Source organism: Crocuta crocuta, unplaced genomic scaffold, assembly GCF_008692635.1.
Source record: "Crocuta crocuta isolate KB4526 unplaced genomic scaffold, BGI_CrCroc_1.0 scaffold650, whole genome shotgun sequence".
Lineage (NCBI taxonomy): Eukaryota > Metazoa > Chordata > Mammalia > Carnivora > Hyaenidae > Crocuta > Crocuta crocuta.
This window is the reverse complement of record NW_027532882.1, coordinates 219,976-232,877: the sequence shown is the minus strand read 5'-3', so window position 1 is coordinate 232,877 and position 12,902 is coordinate 219,976. Positions and strand designations below refer to the sequence as shown.

General features: G+C 60.5%; 1 protein-coding gene across 1 annotated transcript; it reads left to right on the top strand.

The window, feature by feature from the left end:
- Window positions 1-750: 750 nt before the first annotated feature.
- RAB11B (RAB11B, member RAS oncogene family) lies at window positions 751-11,053 on the top strand. Its single transcript, XM_077745697.1, has 5 exons — window positions 751-866; window positions 8,045-8,240; window positions 9,051-9,244; window positions 9,601-9,681; window positions 10,497-11,053. The coding sequence occupies exons 1-5, from the start codon at window positions 827-829 to the stop codon at window positions 10,640-10,642; spliced, it is 657 nt and encodes a 218-aa protein (XP_077601823.1). The 5' UTR covers window positions 751-826; the 3' UTR covers window positions 10,643-11,053.
- Window positions 11,054-12,902: the final 1,849 nt, after the last annotated feature.

The window sequence follows — 12,902 nt, the reverse complement described above, 5'->3', positions numbered from 1 at the left end:
GGGGGGAGGCAAAAAAAACAAACAAACAAGGCGAGGGTTTAGAGAAGGGGAGGTCATGTTGGAGAGAGTCTGATGTCCAGGAAGGATTTGATAAACATTTGTTAAAGACTTAATGACAGAAAGTAGATGGCTGACTTACTATGTGTTTAGGGAACTGATCTAGTTGTCCTCAAAAGATTCCAGGAGGTGAATTTCCTCCGTTATGTAGCAGAGAAAACTGAGGTACAGGGGTATCTTAATGACTCACAAACGTAGTGATGGAACCCAATCAAGAGAGGTGAGGGCAAAAGAAGGTGGAAATCCTCCTCCCCCACCAGCTCAGAGGCCCCCGGAAACGGTCATTTACTAGGGCGGAGGAGGCTGAGCAGCGCGTAGTGACATATGACGTCATTGGGACGCTAAATAGCGTAACATCACCTGGACGTAGCCCCATTTCCCTTCCTGGACAGGTCCTCTGGTACTCCGCGACCGTCTGAATCAGGCCTCTCATTGGTTATTCGCTCCATCAATCTGTTTCATTCTTACAGTCTTCCGCCCCGCCTTCCAGAGCCCACCTCTGATAGGCTGACGGGGCCGTCACTTCAGAAAGGTCCGCATTCCTTCCGCCTTTCTCCAGGAGACCGAGGGCGAGAGGGGTGGATCCCAGGCAGCGCCCACCCCTGAGGCTCTGCTTCCTCCTGTAATTGGTTGCCCTGGGTGCCGGTCGCTACGCTACCCGCCTCTTATTGGTCATTCAGCCGCCGCTCTGCGCGGTACCGGCTCCGCCCCCGTCGGGTGTTTGTGGTGGGGCTGCGGAGTCGCCGATCCCGCCGGAAGCGCCAGGACAATGGGGACCCGGGACGACGAGTACGACTACCTATTCAAAGGTGCGGTCGGTGGGACACAGACGGGCGAGGGGACGACGGCGAGGTGGCGAGCCGGGGCTGCGCTCCAGGCCGCTGGGCCCAGGCCGGAGCCCGGGACTTGGGGCCCGGCGGGTCAGGGAGCCGGGAAGGCCAAGGCAGTCTGGGCTCAGTCAGCTTGGCGGACCGGACCGGCGGCCCAGGGAGGCCCTTGGGGGCCTTGGATGCGCCGAGGCGGGGNATTCGTGTCGGGGGCGGGGCCGCAGGAGGCGGGGCTATGGCGTGGTGGGCGTGTCCAAGAAGTGGGCTGGGAGGGGGCAGGTGGGGGTGGTGCTCTCGCGGAGTGGGAGGAGCCAGCCCTCATTGGTGGCAGCATGTCTGGGGGCGGGAAGAGAGGGCAAGGGAGGGGTTGAGGTGTGTGATCCGGAGCCCTGGAGTGGGATGCTGACCCAGAACTGCTCGGAGAGGCGCCTGGCGGAGGGACTCTGTGTGCCAGGCTTGGTGGCTAACCACAACACATGTGGTTGAACTCTCAGAACTCTTAATAGAACTATCGAAGTACCCGCCGTTTCCCAGGTACTTGCCGCACACGAATCCATTGCAGTGCTCATCCCAACCCTGTGAGGTCGTCGATATTATCCATCCTCTCTCCACAGAGACCTGGAAATCGAGACCCAGATAGAGAGGGCACGTGTTGGAGCAGGATTTGAGCCCAGGTCAGCTGTGGGGTTTACCACCTAAGGAGTATATATGGGGCTAATAAGCCTGTCCGACCACCTCCCCCAACACACGTGCACTGATGGGCTTGCCTTCCGCCAACCTGCTGGAGGATCTTCCCTGCCTGAGGGACAGAGGGCTCTAGAGCCTCACTCAAATGCGGCCTTGGCAGGTCAGGCAGCCATGGCTGGCCTAGCTCCCTCAGCTCGTGGCTCAGCCGGGAAGACTCCCGCCATCCACATCGCTGGCGTTGTGCACTGATTTAAGAGTCACTGGCTTCACATTGCCACCCTGGGCTTTGGCCGACATCCTGGGCTCCCTGGCCGACAGTGTTGCCCTTGATAGCTAACCCTGGGCCCCTGTGAGGCACATTTGTCCTGCCGCATGAGGGTCTGCCTCCCACACTAGCTGTTGGCATCTTCCCCTTGTTGGGGAAGCCTGGCGATCCCTGGGAGTGCAGTCTACGTCCATCGCTGACCATCGTGTATGTGGTATTGTGTGGTATCATCTAACACGTTGGGCCAGGGAGCCTGGGGACCTTGGGGCTGTGGAGAGCCAGGTGGAGCAATCCCTACCTGGGATATCTATGTGGTGAGATGCTTCTGGGCTGGGGGAGGGCCCATGCAGAGGCCCAGAGTTGTCACACAGCACCGTGGGCCCCAGGATTAGGGGGCCAGGTTAGGGGCCCAGGAAGCTCTGTCTGGGCTTTGGGGACGGCGACAGGTGGACCCGACTCCATCCTGCTGCAGCTCATGCCTGGAGGCCGCTGATCCCCAGGCCCTGGCTGGTCACCCACCCGGATTGGGGGGGAGGACCCCCAGGGCAGGGGGCGTTTCCCCCGGAGTCACCTCCAGGTTTTGATGGGCCTTCCCCACTTGTTGTTTTCAAGCACTCGCTGTTATAAATAACTCAGCTCAATGTTTTTCCCAGGCATCCTGTGCCCTTTGAGTTATTTCTTTGAAGTCTGTTCCCAGAAGTACAGTTACTGGGTCAGGGGCAGTGGGGCGGCTGTGCGCTTCCTGGAAACCCAGATCTGGCTTCTGCGGCGATTGGCACAGAGTGGGGGTGGGGGCGGGGGCTGCCTGCCCTGCCCTCCTCCCCAACTAGCCTTGTTTCCTGAGCTGGCAGGTGCCCTGCTGACCTTGCCAAGCAGAGCTAGAAGTGAAAGTCTAACCCACAAGGTCATGGTTTCCCAAACTGTGGTCATCAGAGACCTCCGGCCCACCTGGAGGCCTTGCTGGAGGCCTCCCTGCTGTCTTTTCATGTGTCTCTTTAAATCCACTCCGCGCACTCCGCGTCTCACTCACTTAAATGGGAAAAGGAAACCGGGTGGGCTCGGCACGTACAGGAGGAAGGAGAGAAGCCAGCAGGCAGGCCACCCGGTGCCACATCACTTGCCAGTGACAAGACAGCTGAGACAGATGTGAATATGCTCTTGCCCCGGACCCTCCTAAGACCCCTGTGGCCTGCCAAGGGGCAGGTCTGCGCCTTCGACAAGGGTCCACAGGGAGACTGCGCGAGAGGGATGACAAGGGCCAACTATGTTTGTTGTTGTTTTTTAATCAAATGTTTGTTTATTTTTGAGACAGAGAGAGAGAGAGAATCCTAAGCAGGCTTCATGCCGTATGCACAGACCCAGCACTGTGCTTGAACTCACAAACAGTGAGATCATGACCTGAGCCAAAACGAAGAGTCAGATGCTTAAGTGACTGAGCCACCCAGGCGCCCCCCCNTTCTGACCTCGAGGCTCCCCAGCCCTGCTGCCTGGTGGGAGGGGCCCCCCATCGGGGGGGAGGGTGGCAGTGATCCTCCTGCCCCCACCCCTGTGCTCAGCCTCCCCCAGGCTTTAGTCACCTTCTGGCCCTTCCCCTGGGCACAGAGGGGCCACGCTTCTTGCCTGTGACACTGGCCCCTGGTTAGCCCTCCCACCCCTGCCTTGGTTATGTTGGCAGCCACATCCCACGCTGGCTCCCTTGACCTCCAAGACCAAGTAGATTGCCCCTGGGTGTTTTCCTCACTGCACGTTCCCCTCCTCCCGCAGGAGTAGGCTGTTTATTTGTACCTAATTATAGATCCGCACGTTTACCCCGCTAACATTTTATGCTGTGGGCCACGGATTGTTTTCCCATTCTCCGGATCAATCCCTGGGGGCCACCTCTGACCTCTCTTCTGGTAGACCAGGCAGCGGGATCCACAGTGGGAGCAGCTGTGTCCCCAAGGGCCATCGACAACTTCCTAGGGCCCCTGGCCACTCACCTGGTCCGTGAGGACGTGGGAAGTGGGAAGCTGCGGAGGCAGCCCAGGACCTAGGCCTCCGGGCTTTGTCTACCCCTGGGTCATCTTCAAGTCCTTTTGGGAAAGCGGGCGAGGGAAGAGTAGCAGCCGGCATCCAGGGAACAGGCCAGTGCTCACACCCCTCTGCTGAGTGCTCTCGAGGCAGCCTCCTGGCTCCCTAGCCCGGGCAGGGTTCCCGCCAGACCCACCGGTAAGGACCCAGGCACACCATCTTCCCCCATTGGCAAATAGTGAGTGGCCTCGCCTGTGTCCTGGCTTTGGGCACCTGTCTGTCCCCTGCTCTGATGCCTCAGGATACGGCTGTGGCAAGATTGCCCCCAAGTGCCAGTCCCTGGGGCCTGGGATGGTCAGGGCTATCTTCCTGCAGGAGAGGCAGGGTCCTGCTCTTCCTGGAGTAGAGGGGCCAGCCACAAGTGGCCCCAGTGAAGGCTCCAGGGCTGCTACGCTATCGTGGGGCACATCAGAGGACCCTGGGCTTTAGAAGGTGCCAGCTCTTTGTTTTTGCCAACTGGGCTCGCCTGCTCTGCCAGCCAAATGGCACGTCCAGGGAGGCCATTTCCCTGGCCGGTGATGCTACCAACTTCTGTGGCAATTCTGCGGGCTGTGTCCTCAAGGGCCCTTTATTTCCCTAAGACAACAGATCACTTGTGCCCAGGACAATGCCGTTCTCATTCCCTGCCTGCACAAGGGGGCCAGCCTAGCCGCTGCCCCACCGGCCACCTCTCCGCATCGGGCACCATGTGCCAGCGACTGTCCAAGCAGCCTGGCCTTCCCGTCGTTCGTCTGGGCAGTGGCCGGAGGCTCTCATCTACTCTGGCCTCCCCTTTCTCACTGGGGTCCCCTGACCAGGAACTTGGTCACTCTGGGTTGAGTGTCCCCAGCCGTCCAAGGGGAATGATAATACAAACATTTGTCCCCGAGGTGGCCCTGAGAACGCCAGTCACAAAGCCTTTAGGGCTGAGCCTGGCCCGAGGGGCTGAGGGGATTGTTGCCTAGGCCAGGGCAGAGTGGATGGGGCCAAGGGGACTCTGAAGTTGTGTAGTTGTGCCAAGGCGGGGAAGGGAGGGAGCGGTAGAGGTGGGGACACAGGACAGGGCCCAAAAGGGACCTTCCTGCTCATTTCCTGTTCTATTCCTGAGGGCATAAAAATCGTGAGCATACCTCTCCAGCCTTGGCCAGGTCCCCACGGCTGCGCAGGAAGGAGGGGAGGGCTTGGGAGTGTAGGCGGTGGGCCCCACAGCATGGTTGACAGCCACAGGCCCATGTCCGTCCCCCTTCTTTCCACCTTTCTCTGAAGTCCGCTCGCAGTCTTCCCTTGGGCACCCACAGTGTCACGACAGAACAGTGGCCCTGTTATCACAGGTGTCTAGCCAGGCCACATGGTGGTTTGAGGGGAGAGGCGAGGCCTGACCTGAAGGGTTTTGAAGGATGAGCAGGAGTTTGCCAGCTACTCCAAGGTCCACGAGGCCGCTGCCCCCCCCCACCCCCCCACCCCTGCTCCAGATCCCTGAGCTCAGCCCCGGACACAGAAGACGAGGGTCCAAATCCTGATGGGCACCTTTCCAGCCAGGTGGCCCTGGGCGAGTCACCATCTGGTGAGCATGGTTGGCAGGTAGGGGCGAGCCTGCAAACAGGCATGGGCTCCCATGTGTTGGGCCCGGTGTTCTCTTGGTTCCTAACCTGGAAAGGTTACGTGAGATGTGTGTGAGGTGGGCTTTATTATTATTTTTTCTTGAACGTTTATTCATTTTTGAGAGACAGAGCACGAGTGGGGGAGGGGCAGAGTGAGAGGGAGACACAGAATCCGAAACAGGCTACAGGCTCTGAGCTGTCAGCACAGAGCCTGACGCGGGGCTTGAACCCGCAAACCGTGAGGTCATGACCTGAGCCAAAGTCGGACACTTAACTGACTGAGCCCCCCAGGCGCCCTGTCAGTGGCTTTCTAGACTCATTAAACATTCTTCTTGTTCTTCATGCTCTTGGTTCAAAAGCGACTGGCCGAGAGAGGGTGCTGGGTCCTGGGTTCCTTGTCTGCCTCCTCCTCACCTGTGGCCTGACAATGGTAACCTGGGCATCTTCTGGGGGCAGGGGTGGGGGGCATGGGCTGGGAGGCTCCACTGGCCGCCTTGGCATTTGCTCATTCGGCAGGCATGGATCAGCTGCCTCCTGTGTGCTGGGAGTGGCACCAGGTCCTGGGGACACAGCAGGGAAGGAGACCGAGGTGCCTGCCCTTGTGGCCCAATGGGAAGAAATAAATAAGTGAAGGCTGGAGTGGGAGAGTGGGGAGAGCTGGGGAGAAAAGGCAGGGAGTGGGCTTTTAAGAGGATGGCAGCGAGGGCCTCCCTGGTCGAGTGCCATACCACGTGGAGGAGAGGAGGGCAGATACCAGGTGGGGACTGGGGACAGATGGTCCAGGCAAGGTGCGTCGCGGCCCTGTATATCTCCTAGTCCTGACGAGGAGGCCTGTGTGGCTGGAGCAGAGTGGGAGAGAGGGAGGAGGGGAGGGAGAGCACGGGGCAAGTGTGCAAGTGGATGGGCCTGGACTTGGGACCTCTACCCCAGGGAGGTGGGCGGTCTGGAAGGCTGAGGGCAGAGGAGGGTGGGACCTGACTTGGGAGCTCATGGGCGCCCTCTGGTGGCCTTCAGAAAAACAGCCCGTTGGTGTGAGCTTAACCACCAGGGCTCTGGAGAGACCCAGTGTCATGGACCAGAGTGGGGGCAGTGACGTGGGTCAGAAGCCGTGGGAGCTTGGGCATACGCATATACAACTTCCCACTGAGGAAAACCTTTTAAATTTTTTTAATGTTTTATCTATTTCTGAGAGAGAGAGAGACAATATGGCAGCGTGAGCAGGGGAGGGTCAGAGAGAGAGGGAAACACAGAATCTGAAGACAGGCTCCAGGCTCTGAGCTGTCAGCACAGACCCCCACGTGGGGCTCGAACCCATGAACTGTGAGATCATGACCTGAGCCGAAGTCGGATGCTTAACCGACTGAGCCACCCAGGCGCCCCAGGAAAACCTTTTAACTGGGGCTGGGGATGACCAAGCCTACAGCTCCCATGGCTTTCCACTGGACAGACCCACCCTTGGGTGCCAGAGCCCAAGGCCCACACGTGGGGGCCCGTGTGCTTTCCGCTGGGGTCTCTGGTCAAACAGTCGTGTTTTGTTTGTTCTCCGTTGCATATATAGCCGCGCGTGCCTATGTGACACACACACTGTGCACACAGACGTGAGACTCCAGTGTGCCCTGGGTCTAAGGACAGCCTCTTGGGCTCAGGCGCCTCCTAGACCATCCCATGTGGCCCTACCACAGGGCCTGGGGTGCCTTGGCCCCTACCGGCAATGCTTCTGTGGCCGGGGCAGGAAATTTGAGAAAGAGAGGGATAAAGGCAGAGACTGGAAGGGCTGCTCTGCCCTGCTCAGGACGGCTCTAGCTCTGGACATCTCTGCAGAAAGGGCCGCCTCTGGGGGCGTGGGGGCGGCAGGCTCTGTCCCTTCCCAGCTGCATCCAGAGGGCACGTTCCTGTTCCGCAGGAGCCAGCCGTGACTGTGCTGGGGTCGTGTGGATTTGCTTGCAGCGGCTCTCCAGAAGGAAGCAGTGGGTGGGCGTGGGGGTGAGGCTTCCCGCTTCCTGTTACTTACAGCCCAAGAGACAGACCCCTGCGCGTGAGAACCGAGGGGAAGAGTAGTAGTAATAACCGCTCCCCTGCCTGTTGTAGCGTGCCATGTGCTAGCGGAGGTCTGATCTTGCCATTTCTCCTTGAGTCCCCCTCTTGCGGAAAAATGCGGCCCAGAGAGGTTAAGTGACTTGCCCAAGGTTGCCCAGCCCTGGAGCTTTCTTGGCCACCGAGCTGCTGTGGAGGTTCAGGGGTTCAGAGTGGGATCTCCTCTCTGCCTGCCAGAATGTCTATGTCCCTACACCGCAGCTGAGGCAGCTCTTCTCTCAAGGACCAGAGACAGCAGGGGTGTCCACACTGGCTGTGTTTCTGGAAGCCCTGAGCCCCTGTTTGCTTCTGCCCTGGGAAATGTGGTGCCTCGGGCGCCGGCTGTTCTGACGTTGCGGCTTTCCAGTTGGCTCCGCACCCCGGGTGCTGCCAACCGTTCTGCAGGTGGACGTGGGTGGTGTACAGGCCGTGGCTCAGGGACGCTGGCCCGCAGAGTCTCACCCGTGTCCCTCCTGCCCCCAAAGTGGTGCTCATCGGGGACTCAGGCGTGGGGAAGAGCAACCTGCTATCGCGCTTCACCCGCAACGAGTTCAACCTGGAGAGCAAGAGCACCATCGGCGTGGAGTTTGCCACCCGCAGCATCCAGGTGGACGGCAAGACCATCAAGGCGCAGATCTGGGACACCGCCGGCCAGGAGCGCTACCGTGCCATCACCTCTGCGTGAGCGACAGGGCCGGGGTGCTGCAGGCGGCCGTGGGTGCGGGGCCGCTGGGGAGGATGGGTAGGAGTCGCCGAGGAGAAGGGGAGAGCATATCCCTGAAGGGAGGGGCCCAGGATGCAGGGGCAAGACCCCCAGGAGCTAGGGGACCCTTGGGAAGACCAGTGTGCCCAGTGTCGGCCACCCTGTGACCCTGGGGTAGGCATGTTCTGCGGTGTCTCGGACCCCTGGAGTCTTGATAGGCCCTGTGGTTTTGCTGGGAGCTGGCTGCTCGGTGAGAGCTGTTACCCCGGAGTGGCCTGGGTCCCCGTGGCCGCTCACCAGCCCCGCCCCCCCATCCCGCACCTGTCCTGTCCTCCCACACGGGCCTGGTACCCCTTGCCTCCCTGTGCTCCCCGGTCACCGGTCCCCAGTGGGGCTGCCTCTTCCCAGACCTTCACTGTCAGTCAGCTGCGTCCTCTGGACTCTCTCTCCGCTGGTCACTTTCTCCTGTCCTTCATCCCTCGGGGCGGGTGTGTGTCCATCAGCCTCCCTGGTGGCCAGGCTGGCCGAGCCCCGGTGGGCAGCGGAACTTTTGTGCAGCGGTGACCCTCCCCTTCTCCCCTCTTGTGACCTGCCCCATGGGTGTCCTCTGACCCTGGGTCCCAGACTACTTCCTCTGGCCCCGTATTCCCGAGCTGAACCTGGGGAGCCGAGCCTGCACCTCGGGATGCAGATGTCTCCCGTGAGGCCACCATGGCTGCAGCCCACGGAGCCCGGGGAGCCCCTGAAGGCCACAGGCGGCCGGCTCAGGCTCGGGCCCTGTGCCACAGGTACTACCGCGGTGCAGTGGGCGCACTGCTGGTGTATGACATTGCCAAGCACCTGACCTACGAGAACGTGGAACGCTGGCTGAAGGAGCTGCGGGACCACGCTGACAGCAACATCGTCATCATGCTGGTGGGCAACAAGAGTGACCTGCGCCACCTGCGGGCCGTGCCCACTGACGAGGCCCGCGCCTTTGCAGGTGAGTCGCACCGGGCGGGAGCGGGTGTGGCCGGGGGCTGCTGGGGCTTCACTCTGGGCCATCTGCCCCGGGGCTTTCCCCATGGGCCACATTCCTGAAGGTGGGACTGTGACTGAGGCATCAGAGAAGCATCTGGAAGCCAGGCAGCAGCCTCACCCGGGCCCCCGCCATCTTTCCTGTCTGTGCCCATGGCCTTGGCGCCAGCTTCCCCTTCCTGACAAGTGGGCATCTCAGTCCCCTCTCTTTGGCCCCAGCCATTCTTTTCTTGGGCCAGGCAAGCAGGGTCCCCGCGAGGGTGCAGGACCACACCCTCTACTCCCTCCCCGCTCACCTGGGCAATATTCTTTTTGTTCCAGAAAAGAACAACTTGTCTTTCATTGAGACTTCGGCCTTGGATTCCACCAACGTAGAGGAAGCTTTCAAGAACATCCTCACAGGTGACGTCACAGAGCCTGGCTGGGGCCACGGTGACCCCGGATGCCCCCGGGGGGCGGGCATGATGGGGGCACCAGCCATTTGGGTTGCCTGCTCCAGCACATGGCCCCTGAGGCTTTATTTTTTAAACCTGTGAGCCAGTCTGGATGTGAGGACAGACATGGCACATTCCATGGGATCAGGCCAGACCCTGGCCCTGCTGGCACTCAGGACCTAGAGACCCTCCTTCTATCCAGCTTCTCCCTTGACCCACCTTCTCCCTGCACCCGGCTTCTCCCTTCACCAGGCTTCTCCTGCACCCGGCTTCTCCCCGCACCCGGCTTCACCCTGCACCCAGCTTCTCCCTTGACCCAGCTTCTCCCTTGACCCAACTTCTCCCTGCACCCGGCTTCTCCCTGCACCCAGCTTCTCCAGGGGGGCCCTGCTGGCTCAACCAGAGAACAGCCAGCTCAGGCAGCTGGGGAGGCAGGTGGCCTCAGGGGCACAGGGCGTCTGGGCTTCTGGGAGTTTATTCTGAGGAGGAGGGGCCTTTGATCTTACAAGAGAAGAGGCCAGGCAGGGAGGTACATCTGTGACCAGATTCGGGTCTCGCCTTGCCGAGCACACAGCCAGCACTGGGTGAGGGTGGGGGCCTACAGGAGCTCACCACCTGCCCCTGTCCCCCTTGCCCTGATGGGCACAGTGGGCTGTGGCTGTGGGCTCAGCCTCGGGGGTGCTCCTCTGAAGGCGTGAGGTCCAGATGAGCCCTGGCGGGGAGGGCGTCGCTGTGGGTCGGGCGTGCCGCGCACTCATCCCTGCTTCGCCCCTCCCCCCGCAGAGATCTACCGCATCGTGTCACAGAAGCAGATCGCAGACCGCGCAGCCCACGACGAGTCCCCCGGCAACAACGTGGTGGACATCAGCGTGCCGCCCACCACCGACGGACAGAAGCCCACCAAGCTGCAGTGCTGTCAGAACCTGTGACCGCCCCACGCCTCGCCCGAGCGTGCGTGCACGTCCTCCTCCCGCACCCCCTCCTCCCGCCCTCCCCTCTCCGCCCCTCCGGTGGCTGGCTCCTGCCCTCCCACCGAGCTCCGCATGGCTGGCCCGGGCCCAGGAAGAACAGCAGTGGGCGGCGCGTGCCGGCCGCTCCAGGAAAGCCAGAAGCCCTCCCCTCCCCCCGTTTCTTCTGGGGTCTCGGTGTGCATCTGGCGGGACGGGGAGGGCCAGCCGGATGCGAGGAGGATGGGCGCCCCAAGCGGGCTTCTCCAGTTTTCCACGGCAGAGGCCGGGGAGAGATTGCCTCCGTCCCTCTGTGGCCAGTTGGCCCAACTGGTCCGCGGTCCCCCTCCAGAACCCCCTTCCGGGCTGATGCTCGAAGAGCAAGGCACCAGGGGGCCGNTCTCAGCATTCAAGAGTCTCTCATGGTTTGCCTCTCCCCTTCCCCTTGCACGCAGCGCGCTCTCCGCCCCCCCTTACCCCCCTCTGTCTTGTCTCCCGTCTGGTCAGGAACCTGTTTGCAAGTGAAGCAATATCTCCGTGTTTTGTATATACAACCGCTCTTGTAGCCTTTGGTTTTTTGTTATTGTAGAGAAACACAGATTCTTTATACACTTTGTAAGATTTACGCCAAACCCCAGCTCTCGATCTCTTATTCTCCCTGTGGCCCCTGCACTGTTGCCCGGATGCCTCATTTCTTCAGCCCGTTACTAAAATGTATAATCCGACTTCCTGTACAGAAACCTGCGGCTGCGCCTTTGTGTTCTTTCTCTCTGCCAGGCAGCGGCCCGCGGGCCACGGCACCTCGCCGCCCGCGTCCTGCTGCGGGCTGCGTCACCCCGGCTCGGCCCCTCAGGGAGCTGGAAGAGCAGGCCCCAGCCCCGCGCAGGACAGTGCAGAGGCCCCCCGAGCGGACCCCGGGGGCCTTGACCCGGGTGGGAGGGGGGGTGTCCTCCCCAAGCTGCCCCTGTGGCTGCAGGGTGTATTACATGTCCTGGCCCAGGACCCGAGGGTGCCTCCTGGCGGTGGGCGGGGCGGGGTGAGCTGGCCCACTGCTCCCGTTTCCCAGCCCTGGGGGTTGGACAGTCATCCCTGCCCTCTGCTGCCCACGCCGGCCCATCACCTGGTGTCCCGGCGAGGACAGACGGGAGGGGCTGCTGTTGGTGATACCAGAGCCCCCCCCATCCCAGACTGACCTTTGAGGAGGGCCCAGTGGGAGGACCCTGGGGAGGAGTGCTCCCGTTGAGAGGGGAGGCAGGTGGCCTGGAGTTCCTCTGCCTCTCCACAGGATCCGGCTTCTGCCCTAGTCCCTGTGGGCAGAGCTGGCCTGAGGACCTGTTCCCAGTATATGGGAAGCCTGGCTATCTCCCGCCCACCCCATCCCTGCACTGGCCACCTGACCCACCTTGTCCCCACCCCTCAGCTGAGTGCCTGCAGCTGTTTTAGAAGCTCTACCCTCTGGCATGAGGCCATTTATACCCTTGACCCCTAGAAGAGCCAGGAGAGAAGGAGGCCTAGTCTCTCCCAATTTCAAGCTGAATTGATTTGGACAGTGGGGCGTGGGGAAGGGGGGCAGAAAGTGGGTGGGGACTTCAGGTGGGACCTGTGAGGTAATGAGGCACCCTGGAAGGTGTCAGGTAGTCCAGAGATCAAATCTTTCTTTTTTTAAAACTTTTTTTTTTTAAATATTTTTTATTTATTTCTAGGAGAGAGAGAGACAGTGTGAGCAGGGGAGGGTCAGAGAGAGAGGGAGTCACAGACAGAAACAGGCTCCAGGCTCTGAGCGGGCAGTCAGCACAGAGCCCGACGCGGGGCCCGAACCCACGAACCGCGAGATCATGACCTAAGCGAAAGTCGGACGCTTAACCGACTAAGCCACCCAGGCGCCCCTAGAGATCAAATCTTTCTTGACCCTCTTGATGGATCAGGCTGGAGACACGAACCAGGGAACAAGATTGACCCGACACTGTCCCCTTGGGTGGGTCACACAGTCCAGTGATGCTATTTCAATTACTCTGATTTCAGTGATTTAATAAGGGCGGCATGTTCACTCAGTGCTAGGCACTATTCTTAAGTCTTTTTTTTTTTTTTATGGTAAAATAAACACATTAAATTGGCCATCTTGACCATTTTTCAACTTAGTTCAGTGGCATTAAGTACGTTCAGTGTTGAGCAGTCACCCCCACCATCTGTCTCCAGAACTTTCCATCTTCCCAAACTGTCCCCATGAAACACGGACTCCCAG